The sequence below is a fragment of the Phocoena phocoena genome, chromosome 1 (assembly GCF_963924675.1).
Source record: "Phocoena phocoena chromosome 1, mPhoPho1.1, whole genome shotgun sequence".
NCBI lineage: Eukaryota > Metazoa > Chordata > Mammalia > Artiodactyla > Phocoenidae > Phocoena > Phocoena phocoena.
The window spans coordinates 86,560,663-86,582,294 of NC_089219.1; the positions used below are offsets into that span (position 1 = coordinate 86,560,663).

At 37.1% G+C, this 21,632-nt stretch overlaps 1 protein-coding gene across 1 annotated transcript in view; it reads right to left on the reverse strand.

The window, feature by feature from the left end:
- The window catches only part of DPYD (dihydropyrimidine dehydrogenase), a 369,420-nt gene that overhangs the window by 315,523 nt on the left and 32,265 nt on the right, over positions 1 to 21,632 (reverse strand). Inside the window, exon 2 of the mRNA XM_065885362.1 lies at positions 15,987 to 16,097. Within this exon, the coding sequence (XP_065741434.1) occupies positions 15,987 to 16,097 (111 nt within the window). The remainder of the gene's footprint in view (positions 1 to 15,986; positions 16,098 to 21,632) is intronic.

Consider the following 21,632-nt stretch of genomic DNA (forward strand, 5'->3'; position numbering starts at 1 on the left):
AAGTGGGAGCTAATTACATTACACTCTACTGCTTCACCCAACACATAAAATTTAACTATCTTTACCCCTTACTCTGTTTTTCTTTTCCTACTTAATTATAATTTTCATATATTCCCTAAAACTAAAACACCCTTTTCTAAGTCATTAGAATTTGATATATACCACTGTGCTCCTTAGGATTTTTTGGTTGTCTATACCTAAAATCTGCTTTAGGTAGTTTAAGCCAAAAAAAGAAGACTATATTTGGATACAAGAGTATCTCACAAAACACAAAACTGCAAAACTCCCCTGATGAAAAGCCATGAGTAACCCAGGCAGCCTTTTTATCTACATCTGCTTCAATCTTCTCTCTCTTTAGACTGGCTTTTTCTGCTTTTAATATAATTGGCAGGTGGAAAATGGCCACCCCACAACAACCAGGTTTCATTTTTTTTTCTACTGAAACAACCTAGAATGAAATGTTATCTCTTGTCCCAGATTTCTAAGACAGAATCTGCTTTTCCTGGGTTGGGTGAGTTTTCTCAATCAGATTCAGAATCTGACCCTAGAATTGGGGTCACAGTCAGATGGTGCAAGTATAGTTTCAACGGCCCACACCTATGCACCTGTGAATTAGGGGGCAGATACCCTCAAAAGTATATACCACAGTCATATTTATTCCAGAATTTATGATAAATATTTGCCTCTTGTAGAAGAGAATCCTATAACTATGGAACATAAAAACTATAGGGAACTCAATCCTAAGAGGTTGTACATGAAGGCAATCAGAGTATGCTATCCCAAAATATGCTACTTTACTCAATTTTTAAAGATTATTTTGAGCTGAAGGCAATTAAGAAAAAGCAAGTGCAGAAAGAGCTCTTTGCCCTCCACTATCTGTCTAAAAGCAGGACATAAACTTCCCTTCCTGAATGCGTTCCTCCTCCCTTCTCCTGAAGAACAACCCTTATCACTGGAGACAGAAAGTTGACACAAAGATGCAAAAACAAACCTTACTAAAATAAGTCCTATCAGCCATTAGTTTCCCCCATATACTTACCTTCCCACAATTAACCACCCCTAGAAGTCAAATCCGTTTTCCTTTGGTCACTTCTCTACAATATGCCCTTTGTTAAAATGGTATATAAGCCCATGAGTCTAACTGCTTCTTTGAGTCTTCACTTCTTATCTGTGAAAGCCTTCATGGACATAAACTGTTAACATCAAATAAAATGTGTACACCTTTTCTTCTATTAATGGTTTTTGCCAGTTTAATTCATAGACCTCATATATTGAACATAAGAAGAAAAATTTTTTTCTCTTTTACATAAATTATAAATATGGATAGATAGATGATAGATAGCTATAGAAATACACAGATATTTAGAGCTACATCTTCAAATGTTGATGTTGAAATGTTAACCACTGATCCAATCTGCAAATCTTGAATAGATACTAATGTTTTCAGCATCAATCCTATGCAATGTTCTGGAGAATAGGTTAGTAAAATCTAAATAGATATTAGAAATTCTGAGACACTAAAAAAAGAAATATTCCATTCTGTCTTATTAAAGACTACTGAATCAAAGTATAACCATGCATAGGATATGATACAATTTTTGGTTTTGTTGTTATTAAAGCAACTCAAAAGAAGTAACACTAAAATACCCTGGTCTAAAGAAAACAAAAAAATGCAATGCAGTTAGGATGTTCCGATCTTGACTGAGTTATATAAAACTCCAAATAAACTTCCATAATGGAGGACTATGACAGCAGAGTTTCACATCTCTGCTCATATTCAATTGTAAGTGTGTGACTAGAGGAGGATCCTTTTCAAGCTATTTCTCTATAGTCCCTGATACCCAGAGTGCATGCAATATTAATGTTTTAGCTTTGTGAGTATACGGCATACACCAAATCCTCACTAAAAGAAAAGCTCCTCAATTCCTAATCATTTCAATAGGCTCTAATGTAATATTTCCTACATTGGAAATCACTGCGCTTTATTTAAGGAAATCAGTTTGGCCGAGTGAGCTCTGTGGAGTGCAGCCTGCACAGACGTCAGTTCAAAGGATCAGATGTCAAAGTGCTCCCTCTAATGTCCCTTAATCATCACTCTGATTAGTGCTTGAATAGGACTGTGATTAAAAACGTTGCTGCCATTGTCTACCTATTCAGGCGCCTAGCATTCTACGTGGGTTCCACCGATTAGTGTTTGAATAGGGGAGCGATTAGAAAGACAGCTGCCATTGTATGCCCATTCAGAAAACAGCAAAACTCGCATATTTATTTGTTATGAGCACCAAATAAATGTTTTGCAAAGGTAAAATATACCATTAGGCGCTAAAGACAATTTAGCTGATTTCTTTAGTTCAGAGCACTCTATTTTCCCATATGCAAAGTTATTTCTTATTTGCAAATACAGTAATATGCTTCATTAATATCTTTTAAAATATACATATCCTGTTTTTATAGACATAGTCTTAACACATCTGCTTTATTATATACTACTTATTGACCTACAATACATCATATAATTCCAGTTTAGTATTTATGACTATGCAAAGAATTTCTATATAAACAAACCAAATCAGTTTGGTTTCAGATCTTTTGGATTCCCTTCTCAATATTCCCAGACTAATATGTAATCTATATGAACAACTTCTCCAAAGAGAAACTTCCTTGTCAAATGGTTAGAGGAAATGTTTCACTCTCGGCCATTTTAAGAGAAGAGAAACATTTCAGGTTAGCACTTAGTTCCCTACAGGGGCTCACACAACAGAGCATCGGCTAGGGCGAAATCCCCATGACAACGAAGAGCTATAGACTGGTGAAACTGGGCAGGACCAAGGTGTCATGATGAAGCTTTTTGGAGAGTGCAAAATATGGTAAAAAAAAATTCACAGGAAGATAATTCATTCCAACTTCACGGATATATTAGGCAGTGCTCAGAAAATCTGGTACCTCCGTTGTTTCTCTCTCTCTCTCTCTCACACACACACACACACACACGCACACACATACACACACACACAACTTGCTGCTAAGAAATTTCTGGGCAATACAGGAAATGTCTGCTCTGTTTTCCATTACCGTCCTTAATATCTTCCTGTTTATTACCCTTCCACATTCTTTCCATATTTAGTTACTTTGTTCTGTATCCACTATCATTATGGATCTACGCATGTAGTAACAGAAACAGATCTGGGAGCATCAACCCATCAATGCTACACAATGACAGTTATAGAGGATTATATATATGCCAGGAAGTGTTTTAAAGTGTATAGGAAGTGTATATAGTATGCAAATTGACTCATTTAATCCTAACAACAACTATATCAGGTAGATGCTGTTATTACCCTCATTTAACAGAAGAGGAAATGGAGGCAGGAAGAGATTAAGGAATTTACTCAAGGGTAGTAAATGGAAGAACCAATAATTGAACCCAATTAGTTTATCTCTGTAACTCACTCTTAAACCAACCTTTCTGCTGATAGGTCATCCCTTCAGGTTCCACTGTCTTCTTTCATAAAAAGCCAACCTCAAAGATAAGGCAGCTAGCTTTAAAGGGAAAGATTTCTTTCTTTGCTAATAAAGCTAACTGAAACACACCTTACCCAGAGGAAAGTTTTTTCCAGTTCAATTTAAACCCTGACTAGATAACTACACTCCATTCTAATTAACAATAAAGTTGGTTAAAAAAAAAAACAACCAGAACTGCCACTTAATTACTATAAAATTTCACTCCCACTTAACTATTATAAAATTTCAAATAAAGAAGAGCAAAATAAAAGTAACAGAGCTGATGGCTGACAATTACAAACGGGTTTAATTTGTGTGTCACATGGACGTGGAGAAAGTTGTGATCAGTCTGAAATAAATAATTAAAGCAAAGCTTTCTTGTAACAGCCTCAGGAAATCAAGAGTTAACACTTTTCTTCTTTTTAGCCAATTAGCATTTTATTACATATTTTGCCTGGAGAATAAATCTCTGACAATACTATTCTAATTCTATGTGTGCAATGAAGTGCCAAGAAAACACATACTTTCAAAGACAGAACCTAATATATGGCAAAATTCCAAATTCTAGCAGGTAGCAGAGTGTGCTTTCTTAATGGGATGGCATGCACTTCTCTCAATGAAAGAATCAGCATACAGAACTTTTCGATAAATGTTATTATTAATATCATTACTGTTATTGTTACTTGTACTACTCCCCTCTGATCTCTTCTGTCTCATCACTTGGTACTTCCCCCCATATTCTACACAGCCATGCAGCACTAAAATTGTTAAAGTATCAATATCGTTAGTTCAATATCCTCCCTCATCTTAGGTATCTGCAATATATAGTCTGTACTCTGGTGGGACCCTTCTTCTTCTTTCCTTCCTTCATCGACATTTTCAACTTAAATTCTGTTTTCTCAGAGAGAAAACAGAATTTTCTGTTTTCTAATGCTAAATCCTGAGACTAGGTTACATACTTCAAGTCCCATGGATGGCAATACTCACAACACTTGGTTGTGAATGAGTTTAATGCCTGTTCAAATGACTGTAAGCTGTCAGGGCAGGAAAAGCATCTGTCCCTTTCCCCACTTTTCACAGTGGTTGGCACATATTTGGCCTTCCATTAATATTTGATAATTAATTAAACTGTACAACTCAGATTTCAAGCAAATATACTATGAATATTAGTAAAATAATTTATCTATAGTAGTGTTGAGGCAGGAGGTAGATGGGCCCCCACTAGGGTAAGCAATTGGAGTTTGTCCCCTGTGGATACTCCAAGATGAGAATAGCATGACAAATCGAGAGAGGAGGCTGGGCCCTGCCCAGGTAGAAGATAAGAGACCATATATTTCTCATTCTCGAAGTCAAGGAGACCTTCCTGACCAGAAAGCTCCTTGGATGTCAAAAGGGGAGTTATGCCAAGCTACGCATAGGTCTCTTCAGTGGAATCCATCTTGGCTGAGAGATGCGTGCACACACGGGAGGATCCTGAGATATACCACATATGGACTCTGAGCCAGGCAAATCAAAATGATTGGCCAAAGGAAACCTGGAAGAAATGCCCCATAAAAGAGATTTAAACTACCACAAGGGCGCAACCCTCTCTCTGTGTCCGCCCATGTGTCTATCCACACGTACTGTACTCTTTTTTTCTCCTAATAAACACTTCACTTGTTTCACTACTTTCCGTCTTTGTGGGAATTCTTTTCTGCAAAGCCAAAGGACCAGGGCCTTGTCACTGACCACTGGTCTAGTGGCTAGAATTCGGTGCTCTCACTGCCATGACCCAACCTTAATCTCTGGCCAGGATCAGAAACCCTGCTTCTAGTCGCTGCAGACCGAGGCCAACCAAGATCAGTGTTGTATAAATATGGAAAAATGTGATGAAATGTATTAATTATCTAAGAGAGGTCAATGCTATAAAAAGTACCTTATTTCTAGCCATTGGATCAATGCCCAAAAATGTTCAAAAGATGCTATTTGGAGTTCATAATTCATATATAGACAATGGAAACCAATCAATGATTTCATATTTTAAGTACAGATTCAGAGTATACTTTGTATTCTTAAAGAAATTGAGATTGCCCAAAATTCTCCTTTAGAAATTTGTAACTAAACTTTAAGACTTCTACCAAAAATGCCCTTCCCATAAGCAGTATGCTACTATATTAAAATAAATACTGGTTATGTGTCAAAATTCATACGACTGAAGACTCCATCCCAATTTCAAAATTACAAGGTTTACATATGTCTAAATGACCGTGCAGCAAGAGTTTAGGCTCAGAATCCCTGTTCTTCTTAAAGTTGTATATTCTGACAACAGGATTTTTAGGTAGTCACATTTCACAGTACATTTTAACTCTGTAAAATTTTCCCTCTGCTGAACTTTTAAACTTGCATTTTCTTTAAAGGATTAGTTTTTTTCTAGTTTATGTCTATCTTAACACACACATAAAGTTAATTACTAAATTTATACAGTAATAACTTCTAACCTTTGTTAGAAGTATGGAAGAGATTATCCAATAAAGATCACTTAAAATACACCTATTTAAAAACAAACTTATTTTTCGAATTCATTACAATGTTCTCAACAAATGCAGTAGGATAACTGTTCTTAATAGAAATGGTAAAACCATACCAGATTAATGATTCCAAAAAATCCGATAATATATGCAGTAGCATTACTGGGAAATTAATGGAAGGACCAGGGAAGCCCACCCAGTGAGCCAGCTAGGATTTCTGGGGCCACCTGTGCCATCCAAATCCATTTGAGTCCCTGCTGCAGGTTGGCAGTTGTCACCCAAGTTTAAACACTCATGGGGACATTGCTGGGTCCCAAGGCATGCTGGTACCTCCGGCACAGTGCAAGCCTTTGGTTGGCAGCAGTTTTCAGAATCAGTACTATGGTGATGTAAGTGAGGTGTCTAGGTCACAAAATTTAAGGAGACACTCACTCTCAAGAGTCCTGCAAGTACTATCTCAGCTTCCCAACACAGGGTTCTGAATGGCTTTGCCTGGCCTAGCCCTTCTTTCTTAGTCTCTCTGACCCAAAGTAGGAACTTACCCTACCCTAACTTCCCACCCCAACAGACCTCATTTGATACTCTGCTGGATGAAGGATGGGAGATAATCACCGATTTTGTTAAATCCAAATTCAAAATCAGACTTTGTGGGATACGAGATGTTTTACTGTAATTTTTGTCTCCTTCCTCCTAAAGTTTACACATGTTAGGCAGCTAGGCCACTGGTTTTCATTTCTAAAAGAGAAGAATGTAAGTGCAGAAAGCAGCGACACAGAGATCTTCTGTGAGACTTTGGATTTCAGAAGTCAAATTTTCAAGGAAACTGGAAGAACTTGGGTGATTGACAGTGTGGATTTAGGAGGATATGTGTGATGAGTTAAAAGCAAATTTTTTCCTCCACTCTTACCTTCCCATCTAAACTATATAAATATTTTAAGAATGGAAAAACAAAATGAGGATCAAAAGGAAAGGGAAGAGTCCAGGAATAATGGTCGATCCAGAGAAAGAAGCTCAGTTCCTCAGGCTGGACACAGGGGGAATGACAAACCCTAGCCAGGTGCGTGGAAATCATGAGCTTGGAGAACCTGTCACCCACTAACTAGATGAAGCCCTGGGAAAAGGTGACTAAACCGTGAAGTTCCCCAAGCCCCTGTGTTGAGAAGGACATTAGAATGATTGTCATGTGCTCGAGAGTGACTTCAAAGTAGAAGAGAGGTGAGGGACAGGAAGGGACCCGGTGAATGGGAATGAAGGATGACTCCACATTCCCCGTGATGGTTATTAGAAGAGAGATGTCATGAAGAATCAGCAGGGCTCAGCTCACCTATCACACTTGCCACCAAATCCCCAGAAACTCATATATTAGCTCAGAGAAATAAGGGGGAGTGGGGGGACAAACAGAGAAAAGAGAATTCTGAAAGTGACAGTGACTAAACTTCTACCCTTAGAGAAGTTCAAACTAAAAATTAAGTTCAGTTATAGGAAAATAAAGGAGGTTTTATTTCCTGCATGCCTGAGTTTCTAGTCTGATATTTGTATTATGTATACAAACCATGTATTTTTCAACTACTGAAGAAGGCATTAAGTTGTAAAGAATCTTGGTTTTGGTTATTTTTTTTAATTCCAGAAACTCCTTCAGGCATTGAGTCTATTTTTGGAAGAAAGCTATTGTCAGCAATCAGGAAAGCAAGCTCAAGCCTGAGAAGTTGTTTTAAACTATGGTGTAAGAAGAGGCCAGTGCAGAATAGGATTGCTTTCTTACTGTGACTCTGGTCAAAAGCTCATTTAATTTTGGAGCTTAAAAATAAAAATTCATATTGTGAATTTGATATGTACCAATATTGGGACCTGCATTCTATGTCACGTTTAACAGAGCCAAGTAGCTGGGGATCCAAGCTTCCACCTTCCCTTTCTGAATGAGATTGGTTGACTAATAACTTTATTAACTACGTGGATTTCATCTCTTAATAGTCATGTAAAATTGAGAGGGGAAAAATGGACTCAGCAGATAAGGCAAGCTAGAAGGATAATTTCCAAAGTACAAAAAATAGCCCCATTCGGTAATCGGGTATTAGAGGAAAAGCACACTGATCTCTCCTTCTTTGTAGGAACTCTCCCACTACGCTCCTCTGGTTCTCATCTCACCCATCATAGCACTTCTTGGCTAAATTCTCATCTCTGCCTGCCCTTGCCTGGTGCTCAGTGCCAAGCTGAGCCACAATGGAGCCTGAGGCAAAAGGAAAGAAGTGTGTTTCCATATACACATTTTATATATTGTTTGTATTATTTATATATTTTGTATGATTTTTGTATTATTTACCTTGATTATTGAGTCTTTCGGTGCCTCCTTTACACTCTTCACCTGAGGCCAGTGTCTAACTCCCCTCTCCCTAATCCCTGCCCAAAGTCTAACCTCCATATTCTTCCCACTCCACACACCCTTCCTGGGTAACTCTGCCCACAGGCTTTTAATGACCCACATATATTCTGATTACTCAAAACTCTTCATCTGCATTCCTGACCCTGTTACTGAGCTTCAACCTTTAAACTAAACAGGATGACCCACAGGTACAAGAAACTCAAAAGATCCCGAACTGAATTCACGATTTCTCTCAATTTATCCTATGAACAATTAAGCGTACACATAAAGTCAACTCCCAAGTCATATTTATTTTACCTCCCTGTTATGGACTAAATGTTTGTGTCCCGTCAAAGTTCACATGCTGAAATCCTAACTCTCATTGTGATGGTATTAGGAGGTGGGGCCTTTGCGAGGCTTTTAGGTTATGAGGGTGGAGCCCTCATGAATGGGATGAGTGCTTATAAAAGAGGCTCCAGAGAGCTCTCTCATCCCTTCTGCCACTTGAGGGCACAGCAAAAAGCCATCTATGAATGAGGAAGTTGGCCCTCACCAGATACTAAATCTTCCGGTGCCTCGATCTTGGACTTCCCAGCCTCCAAAAGTATAAGAAATAAATGTTTGTTGTTTAAGCCAACCAGTCTGTGATATTTTTGTTATAGCAGCCCAAACAGACTAAGACACCTCCTATATATTCAAGCTTATCCTCTCTCCTACATGCCCCCCGCCCCTGGTCTCCAAGATTTGTCTTCCAGCCTTGCACATCAATCCCAGAGACCTGGCCTCCCATCCTTCTCGTTGAACCCATCTTCTACACTGAAAGTTAGACTGATTCATCTCAAGACAAATCTGACCAACTCATACTGATAATTAAAATTCCTCCAGGGTTCGTCCTTTGAAAGAGGACTATATGTTGATATTTCTGTCTTCTTCTAAAGAATGTGAGACCTTCTTGGCAGGGTCTGTATCATGTTCGTTTTTATTCCAGAGTGCTAAGCAGCACAATGCCTGGCCCATTGTAAACAGGCAATAAATGTAGAAACAAAGTAGTGACTAAGGGCTTCCCTGGTGGCGCAGTGGTTGAGAGCCTGCCTGCTAATGCAGGGACACGGGTTTGAGCCCTGGTCTGGGAAGATCCCACATACCGTGGAGCAACTAGGCCCGTGAGCCACAACTACTGAGCCTGTGCGTCTGGAGCCTGTGCCCCGCAAAAAGAGAGGCCGCGATAGTGAGAGGCCCGCGCAATGCGATGAAGAGTAGCCCCCACTTGCCACAACCAGAGAAAGCCCTCGCACAGAAACGAAGACCCAATACAGCAAAATAAATAAATTAATTAATTAATAAACTCCTACCCCCAACATGTTCTTTAAAAAAAAAAAAAAAAAAAAAAAAAGTAGTGACTAAGATGGTGAAGCTCACCCAGGGAAAAAAAAAATGATTACCAAAACCTATATATTACTTTAGTCACTTACTAGGAGAAAAAAGTTCAGTGATTTATTTTTATTTATTTATTTTAAATAGTCTACTTAAAGAGCTCTGGTACCAGACTGCATGGATTCAGCCTCTAGTTCTACCATTTAGTTGTGGACCCTTAGACAGGTTTCTTAAGCTTCCCTCATCTGTGAATGGAGATAAAATATAACATTTACCTCACAGGGTGGTTCTGAGGCTAAAAAGAGTTACTTCATAGAAAGCACTTTGAAATATACCTGCAGTCAGCAAATTCTTAATATACATTATGGTTTATTTTTATTTGTATTATTTTACTTTGAGCACCTACTACGCGCCATGTGTTTAAAACAAATTAGCTAAAATTCTCAAAACATGTCAAATAATTGGTTATCTTTAATTGCCTTTCCTCTTTATTTTCACCCAGGATAAGTTTTCTGATTTGTAACATTTTCTGCTCTTTAAAAATTGCTAACGGAAAATGAGCACAAAATATTTATGTAATTAAGACAGTTCAACATTTTCAAAAATGGCAAAAATAAACAGCAGTTATAGAACACCTGCTTAAAAGATACTGGAAATAACTGTTTCGTGCTTCATTAACCAGTAAAAACACATTTGCCAGTTTAAATTCCCTACTGAATTCAGAATTTCTAATTATTACTAGAATGGTACTAACTTGGCAAGGAAGAAATTCCTGGGTAAAAAATTTCAGAATTGCCATTCTTAGGGTACTTCTACAGGCCAAAACAGATGCCTATTTTCTAAAAAGCCTATAAACAAATATTTGTTTATTAAAACTAAATGTGATTTAATTTAATAGACAATTTTAGACTACTTATTTTGCATATTTTATTCACCTTTGAGTGGCATTCAATACAGTGCCTAACATACAGTTGCTTCAAGGACCAAAGTGGAAAGAGAGACAGAGAGGACTCTACCCAAATAAACCCAAACCACAGCCCCAATGCAGATATGCTAAGAATGATAAAGCAGTAATTATCTGAGTCAAACCAAAACAGAGAATTGTAAAGCCAAAGCAAAATCATTAGAAAATAAAACAAAATAAACACGAATAAATAAAGCCTTTCTATTTGGTAGTTGGGGAGTTGGTTCAAAACGAGCTCTTTGGCTGCCTTCAGAAATGATGTAAGATTACTGGTCACAAATGTGACCACCACTACAATCTACATTTTCCTTAACTTTAACATATCTATTTTCTAATCATCTTATTCGTGTTTTTTAAGGAGGCCAGGTAATACACTGGATAGGACACACTAGATTCAGATAACCAGAATTCTAGACACGGCTCCAACACTAAGTAATTTCAATGAGTTTAAGCAAATAATTTAACATTTTCAGCATAGTCAGTAAAATGAGGAAACAGATCAGTATAATGAGGAAACACATCTGGGTTATCCATTCACATCATGGTAAAAATCAAATGCAATATGCAAAGGGACTCTGGAAACTGTATATAGCACTATACAAGAAAATATGTGATCCTTATGTATGTAAGGACTATGTAAAAGAGGGGTCATATTCATTCAACAGATCTTTAGTGAGCACCAAGGGTTCATGAAGCTGGGGACGCAAAGAAGCAAAGAAGTCTAAAGAGAGCTTGGTAGGGTGGCAGGTTAGAGTTTTAAACAGGGTGGCTGGAGAAGCCCTTGCTGAGGTGACAACTGTACAAAGGAAATTATGCAAACTCCAAGTAAGCTAGAAAACCACTGAAAGATTCTGAGCACAGGAATATTGAAAGGATTTCTCCGATGAATTATTATGAAGAGACTCTACCAGGAAAGGGCATAAGCATGGAAACCATTACAAAGCAACTGAAATAATCCAGATGAAAGATAATGGTGATGGCTTAGAAAGGTTGGTAGTGGTAGAAGTAGTGAGAAATAATCAGATTCTAGATATATTTGAAGCCAAAAGGATCTTCTACTTAGGTATGGAAGGTGAGAGAAATAACAAAATCAAGGACTCAGTATTTTGCTCTCAGAGAAAGGGTGGATGGACATGACTCCAAGAATAATACATTTTGGAGGTAAGTTCATAATTTGGATTTTCAGTATGTGTACACTGAAATGGCGATTAGACATTCAAATGGAGGTATTCCTTAGGCATTTTGTTATAGAGGACTAGAATTTAAGAAAGTGGTCCAGGCAAGAGATATAAATGCAGGAGCCATCTGTCTATATATGGTATTTAAAATGAGGAGACAAAATGTGATCACCAACTTAGTGAGTCTCTAAAGAAAGAAAGAAAGATCTGAGCCCTGGGCACTCTGATATTTAAGGGTGAGAAGATGAGGAATAACCAACAAATACGCTGAGTGAGAAGGAGATACCAATGAGGAAAGAAGAACACCAGGGAGTCTAATGTCCTGGAAGTCAAGTGAAAAAAATATTTCAGGAAGAAGAGAGTGACTGCCTATGTCAAGTACTGCTGATACAGGCCACAATTTGCTCCTAATTTAGCAATTTAAAGTTCGTTTTCCCTAAAAGCAAAATTTGAGGCAGGGATTTGGGTTCACGTGATTATGGAGTGAGTGCTCTTCAGGAAATACCAATACAAGAGGAGTGAAGCAGGATAGGAAAAAAAAAAAAAAATGCTAAGCAAGCATTTGTCGGTGATAGTGTCTAGTCTTAGTCAAAGCTACAGGGCAAGGATCTGGAGCACAACTGCCCATAGAAGCTGTCCTTACCTTGAGGCAAGCAGGCTGGCTTCTTCTAAGATACTGTCTTTCTTTTTAGTTCTCAGAAGGTTAATTATGATACGTCTTGCTATGGATTCCTTTGTGTTTCACAGAGGCTTTTGAATCTGTAGATTAACGTCTCTTGTTAAATCTGGGAAGTTTTTAGCTATTATTTCCTTTTGGGGTATTTTTTAGCCTCACCCCGTTTCTTCTCTTCTTGATAGCGGTAGAAGTTCAGTGGTCTCACCACTGACACCACAGAGGGTGACTGGGGATGTGGGCTGCCTTGGTTACCGGCTAGCTAGTGGGTATGAAAGTCCTGACTCCCTACTCTTTCACCCAGCAGAAGGATTGGAGCATCTCATCCTCTCATCATAAGATGGCCTTTATGAATGAATCAGGATGAGGTCACAATTTTTTTTGTTGTGTTTGGCTAGATTAAAGCAGTTACTGTCAAAAAGTCTTCTGTTGCTAGACTGTTCCTTTCCTGGTATTTTGGCTAGAGAGAGCAGACTTTGCTGAGATCTGTGTACGTGTGTGTGTGTGTATGTGTGTGTGTGTGCATGTGCGTGTGTGTGTGTGTATCAGTTAGCATTTCTGGTTTTCCAATTTCTTCAGCTCCAAGGCAGAAAAAAGAAAACCCAGGGAACTCATCACTGTGTCATGTTTCAGGTCCATATCCCTAGCTGGCTGGCCTTCTCTTCGCTTTTCAGAATCTTCTTATGTTTGTTTTAGCTAGAAGGCTTTTTAGTTTAGATGAGTGATTATAAAACTCAAGTATGAAAACTTATCAATTAAAAAATAAATCACATCTTGTGGTGATACTTTTATTCATGCACTAAGAGAATAATAATGAAAAGAAAAAAATGCATTCTGTAATGACACTGAGGCTAACTTTCAACTCTAGCTCCATATTTCCCCTTGGGAATGTTATTTCACTGTTCTTTATTAATCCAGTGTATCACATAGAGTTTTCAAAATGGTTTACATCCAGAGCAATATACCTGCTGTTAGAAATTGAGATTATTTTAACATATATTTAAAGCTTTTATTTTTCCTCTAACACTTGCTCATTATAGAAAATTTGAAATATACAAAACTGCTAAGAAAACAAATATAATTACTATTAACATTTCATTCTTTTTTTCTTTGTGAATATGTATATAAGTGTGGTTGTGTAAAAGTGCATACATTCTTAAATACAGTGCTGTTTCGTGCCTTGGTCATATAATATAGATTGTAAGTATTTTTTCAGATTATTAATTATTTCAAAAGTAATTTTAATGGTTGCACAATTTACCACTGAATAGATCAGCCCTAATTTACTTAACCATAACCCAATGGTTGGAATTCAGTAGGTTTTTTCCCCCACATTTTTCTCTACAAATAATGTTGGGATGATCTTCTTTCTATTTAATTATTTACCTACATTCCTAATTCTTTCCTTAGGATAGTTTACTAGGAGATGAATTACTGGGTGTAAGTGTTTGATAATTTAAAGGTATTATTATGGACTGAACTGTATGTATATCCCCTCAAATTAATTTATTGAAGTCCTAACCCCCAGTAACTTAGAATGTAACTGTATTTGGACACATTTGGAGACAGCCTTTAAAAAGGTAATTAAAATGAGGTCATCAGAGTGGATCTTATCTGAGATATTGGTGTCATTGTAAGAGGAAATTTGGACAAGTACAGAGTGAAGACCATGTGAAGACACAGAGAAAAGACAGCCAGCTACAATCCAGAGAGAGGCCTCAGAATAAATCGCCCCTGCTGACACCTTGATCCCAGATTCCTAGTCTCCAGAGCACTGAGAAAATAAACTGTTCTTTAGGCCACCCAGTCTGTGGTACTTCGTTATGGCAGCCCTAGCAAACTAACACAGGTATTAACAAATATTGTCAAAGATATTGCCAAAGATACTGTCAAACTGCTTTTCTAGGAATTTGTCCCAATATATATTTAATAGAGAAAAACACTTCTCACTGTATCTTTGCCAATTACAAAAAATAGGATAATATTGGACTGGCCAAAAAGTTTGTCCGAGTTTTCTGTTAACACCTTATGGAAAAACCCGAATGAACTTTTTGGCCAACCCAATATACACCACTCAGTTTACAGGCTAACATTATAGAATGAAAATGCTAATTTTTATAAAATAACAACAATAATAATAATAGAGAAAGCCTCTCTTTCTAAATAAACAGTTTAATAATCTATAAAGGGAACCTTAGAGAATTTATCTAATTTAATCTAATTTATCTGGATCACATTTAAAATGAGAGAGTTAGACTTGATAATCTTTAAAGGCATTCTAAGTTTGAAAATTACATGATTCTTTTTTCAGTGTCCTTCAATTGTTCACATCATTATACAGGAACATGACTGATAGTTGATCTATTCCTTGATCTAATTTGGACCACATTAGTGTCCTTCCAGAGACCTCTACTAGAAATGCCATAGTAGAATGCAAAGCTCACAGAGTCAGAGCAAGGAAAACTGAATTTCAAATCCAGATCTGCTAGTAAGTGGCTGTGTTATCATCTCAAGTCATGTTGTTTCTCCGTATTTCTATTTCTTTTTTTACTCAAAAAACCTTGCTGGTTGGTCAGTGACAGAAAGATTAAAAATCAGATAAAAACAAATGCACATGAGCACATACCCTCAATTCCTATCCTCGAAGAGTTTATATGTAGGAAAGAAGTGCATAAAAATAAATTAAAATCATTGTATTAAATAGAACATATACACAAGGTACCAAAAGAGCTAATGTTAAATAAGCTAATACTATTAATTAGCTCACTAGTGACTTTGAGAAAATTAATTTTGGAGAAATTAATTTTGGGAAATCAGGTAAAAAGGAAATTGCTTTCCCAAACTTAAAGATTTATACCTCCTAAGACAGCATTTTAAAATTGCCTTCAAGGTTGTACTTAATCCTCATTTATGGCCTAACAATCCCAGCCCAGTAATCATTTCATGGGCCCAATTAAATAACATTCTAGCAATCAGATCTCAGATTTTTGCACCTATACCTCACCTGGAACTATGAGATGCTCATATTGAATACCTAATGTTCAAATATTCCCCCAAAGCATATTTTATAACAGTTTGTATATATTAGTATACCCTTGTTCAACTGAATTATATTTATAACTTTGAAACTCTTCTGTATCATTGTGTCATTACAAAATGATTTTAAGAGGTTTTTACAGACTTTTAAGAAAATAAATTTTGGCACCAAACTAAATTTATATGATTTTAAACTATTTCAATAGATTTTTTAAGCATCAAAATTAAACACACTTTTCAGATTATTCAAATATAAAATATTTAAAATAAGAAAAAAATCACAGCTGTACTTTACACATATTTAATTATGTTTCTAACTACATATAAAATCTGGTCTTACAGTGTGTAGAATGAGATAATTTTCAGCATGAACTCATGTATCAGTGGTACTTACAAAGCAGTTCTTATCAGGATTTCTTTTCCAATGTTTCTTGGCTAATTTCTTGGCCAAAGTGGAATGCAGAGTTGCATGAGATTGTGTTCGAGGATTTAAAGCCAGGATACTCTGAAGACAGTATAAACAAAGTATAAGCATGTGTAAATATGTTGGCATTTTTAAAAAGCAAATTTTATTTTAAGATTCCCCACACATACCCCAAAGACATATATTAAAAATGTTGTTTTTCTCTTCTACTATTGTAATTCCACAACAAACTTATCTAAAGTAATCATTTACTAAGTGATACCCCAGCTGACTTTATAAAAATATTTATTAATGATAATATGGAGTTCAAAAACATGTGAAATATAACAAATAACTCTTTAAGATAAATTTTATAATTAGTATTCTTACATGAGAATGAAAAGAGAGGCGCTTCATTCCAGATTTGATTTAAAGTAGTAATAATACTAAGTTTTTAGAGTTTTACCAATTGCTTTCAAACGTATTATTTAATTTAACTTACAGCTACTATTATCCCAAAATCTTGGATGATCAAATAAATTCAGGCTGATTAAGTAACCTGTTCAAGATCTCACAATTAATATGTGGAAGGGAATGAATCAGAACTCAGTTCTTCTGAGTGTTGGGCTTACGTTTGAATTCATCCAAAGATGAAATCTACATATTTTACTGTGACTTTGTGAGTTATAAAGTAGAAGCGAAAACCTTTCTAATCACACATGTAAAGCAGCACCTGAGTAACTGAATAAAAAATGAATTCCAAAGCCCTTAAGCAATGCTTTAAAACATAACCACTGGGCTTCCCTGGTGGCGCAGTGGTTGAGAGTCTGCCTGTCGATGCAGGGGACATGGGTTTGTGCCCCGGTCTGGGAAGATCCCACATGCCGCGGAGCGGCTAGGCCCGTGAGCCATGGCCGCTGAGCCTGCGCGTCCGGAGCCTGTGCTCCGCAACGGGAGAGGCCACAACAGTGAGAGGCCCACGTACCGCAAAAAAAAAAAAACATAACCACTAGGAGTCTTCCAGAACAATCACATGAGGACCTCTGCAGATCAACTCCCCAGCAGGACAATATAACTGATAAAAATTAGTAAAATTAAGAATCCTTTGAAATCTCCAGAAATTGTCGTAAAGCCAAAGAGCAAATGAAGGAACATTTATTCAGGAAAAATCTACTAAAACTTGGTAAGAATGGCGAGGGTCTGTGGCATTCGAAGTGCAGTCTGCCCCCAGCCTCCACCTTCCCAGTTCAGCCTGACAGAAATTCTACCTCAGGTGAGTACAGCCAAGAACACAGAGCTCCCTCCGCCCCCAGCCTCTAGCTGAGGCTGTGGTGTCTCGCAGAGAGAGGCAGGACATTAACATTTCTCATCCCCTCTCCCTACTCTACCAGCTATGCAGCAACTAAACGCCAGAAAGTGCAGCTGCAAAGTGCAGGAGCTCCTTTGCTTCACCCAGCCCCCACTCATAGAGCAGAGGCTCTACTTCAGGAGCAAACACACCAGTAACAATGGGTGATGAGATCACCATCATCTCAGCTCGCTCATGGTTTAGAGTTAGCAAACCAAGAGAAGCAAACTGAGATCAGAGGTTACCGCCTATACCAGGGCCCTGCTCATAAAAGCAGGAGTGTCACTCTGTGAGAAGCAGGCCACTGTAACCACACTTAGATCTGGAGCTGTGGCTCAGAGATTTTTCCCAGAGAAAGAGGCAGGCCATAAGAACAGACGGCTCTCCCCAGAAGAACTGACTTTTTTTGAATTAATACATAGGAAGTTCAAGCCTAAGGGTAGTCTCAAAAACAATAAAGATTTTGATGCCAAACAATTAAGACAAAACTGGTAGCTTCATGACAGCAATAAAGTAAGGCATAAGGCAGACAGTTTACCAGAAAGAAATAGCTAACAGCTCCTTCAGGGCCACAACAAGCCGCAAAGACTCACCTGAAAACTACCCCAGCAAAGGGGCCCAAGTTTAACTGATTCACACTGTGGAGCAATTTATATGCCAGGGCATTGTCAAAAACAGCAGAGCAATCAACTAGCAATCAATAGAGACTAAGAGCTGGCTGTGATACCAACAGAGGTGGATAGTTTAACAAAGAGATCCAAAGAGAAGACACAGAGTCCCACTAAAACCCCTGTCATCCCAGAGTTACTAGGCACACACCCACGACTTCACCCTACATGAGTGCTATCTGAGGTTCACACCTTAGGGGAAATAGACTTCCCTAAAGTAGTACACCAAATCACTAAACAAATATGCAAACAACAACAATCCCCCATCCCTGGGGTGGGGGAGAAGGAAATTAGTATCCTGAATTGCTATATTATCTGAAATGTTCAGCTTTTAATAAAAAAAAAAAAAATTACAAGACATTCAAAGAAGCAGGATTATGTGATCCATGCAAGAAAAAAAGCAGATAACAGAAATTGCCTTTCAGAGGTTCCAGGTATAAGATTTAATAAAAACTTCAAAGCAGCCATTATAAGGAAGGTATAGTAACAATATCTCATCAAACAGAATATTCATACAGAGATAGAAATTATTTTTAAAATTATGGAGATAATAAACTACAATAACTGAAATGAAAAATTTGCTAGAGGGGCTCAGTAGTATATTTTAACTTGAAGAAGAAAGAATCAGCAAATTTTAAGAGAACTCAAGAGAGATTATGGAATCCAACAAACAAAGAGAAAAAATAATTTTTAAAAAAATTAACAGAGCCTTAAAGATATGTGGTACAAAAAAAAAAAAAAGATATGTGGTACACCATTAAGTACCCCAAAATATTGTAGCAGGACATCAGGAGAGGAAAGAAAGGAGGAGAAAAAAATGTAAGGAGAAAAATGACTAAAATTTTGATTTTAAAAAAAACAGAAAAAACATTAAAGTATCCAATAAGCTCAAGAAATTTGAAGTAGGATAAATGCAAAAAGATCCACACATAGGAACGTTGGTAAAAATGCTAAAAGTCAACACCAAAGAGAAAATCTTGAAAGCAGCAAAAGAAAAATACTCATATGTACAAGGGAACTCCAATAAGTTTAATGGTTGACTTCTCATCAGGAACAATAAATGTCTGAAAGTAGTAGGATAACATTTACAAGGTACTAAAAGAAAAAAATTGTCAACTAAGAATCCTATACTTAAGGCAGAAGAACAAAAAGGAAATAGATTTGAAGTATACTGTAAACCAACTAGACCTAATAGATATCTATAACCACACACCACCCAACAACAGAATATACATGCTTCTCAAGTGTACACAAAACATTCTCTATGACAGACCAGATGCTAGGCCATAAAACATGCCTTAATAAATTTTAAAGGATTAAAATCATACAAAGTAGTTCTCCAACCAGAATGGAATGGAAACAGATATCAATAACAGAAAGAAATCTGGGAAATTCACAAACAGCTTACATGCACATTGTAAACATTGTGCTGAGAGGAGTCAGTTACAAAATACCGCATATTGTATGATTCTATTTATACACAATGTCCAAAATAGGCAAAGCTATAGAGACAGAAAGTAGACTGTGGCTGCCAGGGGCTGGGGGGATTAGGGCAAATGCAACATTACTGCTAAAGGGTATATGGTTTCTTTGGGGATGATGAAAACTGATTGTGGTGATAGCAGCACAGCTATGAATACACTAAAAGCCTTTGAATTCTACACTTTATACAGGTAAATTGTACAGTATGTGAATTACATCTCAATAAGGCTGTTACCAAATAATAATAATAAACACATATTCTACATTCAGTGGATTTCACTGTATACTGCATTCATTCTAATAAACATCATTGGGACTTATTTTATTATCCCAGTATAAATGAAGATTACTTTTAATAATTGCTATATATGATATACATGATATTTCTTCAATCTATCAATTTAGATGTCTGTGTTCTGGACAACAAACGAACAATAGAGCTATGAGTTTTAAACAGTGTATTCCTTATGATGAAATAATGCCAAAGCAACCTAGCAATAAGAGCCAACATTAGAAAACATAAGTGGGCTCCCCTGGCAGTGCAGTGGTTAAGAATCCACCTGCCAATGCAGGGGACACGGGTTCAAGCCCTGGTCTGGAAAGATCCCACATGCCGTGCAGCAACTATGCCCGTGCGCCACAACTACTGAGTCTGCACTCTAGAGCCCACGAGCCACCACTACTGAGCTCACGTGCCACAACTACTGAAGCCCGTGCACCTAGAGCCCATGCTCCGCAACAAGAGAAGCCACCACAATGAGAAGCCCGCTCACCGCAACTAGAGAAAGCCCACTAGCAGCAGCAAAGACCCAATACAGCCAAAAATAAATAAATTTATTTTAAAAAAAGAAAGAAAACATAAGTAATCTCATTTTTATACAAAAAAAGTTGAAAACACTTCCTTATTATAAAATAGATGCAGTTTTGTTTTAGTTATTCAACCTGAACCATTACTAATCTCACACATTAATTCAAACTGATAAATAAAAAGATGACATTTTTTAAAGGTAGTTATTGTGGCCAACATTTAAAGGAAAAAAAAAAAACTGGGTAATATGCAAGAAAGATGGCTGTATTTCATTTAGTTTTTACTTCCACAATCCATACTGTGATAAATGATTATGTTTATCTATGTCGGCACAGTAATGTAACTTTGAGAATAAATATTCTGAATGCAATTTATTGGCTGCTTATCACAGTAACTTTTCTTTTACACAGCGTAAGTAGAAAGTATAACACAACATGAAATATTGGGTTAACCTTTTGCAAAAAGGCAGTGAGTTGAATTCAATGGATCTTAGCTAAAAATAAATTGGATTGTGGAGAATGGTTACCAAGGATTTGACTTAATAATATCCCAAATGAAAAGTGATATAAAATAAAAATACAAGACACGAGAGGTTGAGAGCTGTTAAAAACAATTTTCCAAAGCAGGACTTTTTAAAACTAAAAGTCAATATCATCAATAACTAAGCAGCTGGCAGAATAATACAGGAGAGTTCTAAATTGTGTTCTTCCTAAGAAATGACCAAAGCCAGGTCCTAAAAGGGTCACAGGGTCCCCTCTCTGGATAAATTGAGCACTATAAGAGGCCCATTAACCCTTTCAGATATAAGGCATACTGCTTATAAAGGGAGATTTTTCTCCCATGCAAAGAATTTGGCCTTTGTCTTTCCCATTTTCAGTAACACAATAAAAATGTACTGGTGATTCTAAAGACAAAAAAACAGAATTTGAGAAAATTTCATTGTACTAATTTTATTTAGGTTAAGAAACGATAGAATATGATCCAGAGACAGATTTACACATGAGATCAAGTCAGAGGCATGTGTTGTCACTGTGCTGTCTGTCAGTGCTATTCTGGGAAGCAGCTGGAATGCCACAACACAAAAACTAGAATTCTGCATCTGAGGAGCATCCTTCTGTACTGCCATAGAGAACACAAAGAGGAGCCCATATTGACTACAATAACAGGCCCTCACATCACAAATAAAAGCATTAAGTCTTAGCCCAAAAATACTGGAACTGAGTACTGAGAGCTTGAATTCCAATTGCAGAAAACCACTTGGCCAACATATTCTCTTTCTAAACACACAGCTTTGTTTTATATCACAATATCGATTATTCAAACATAATGCA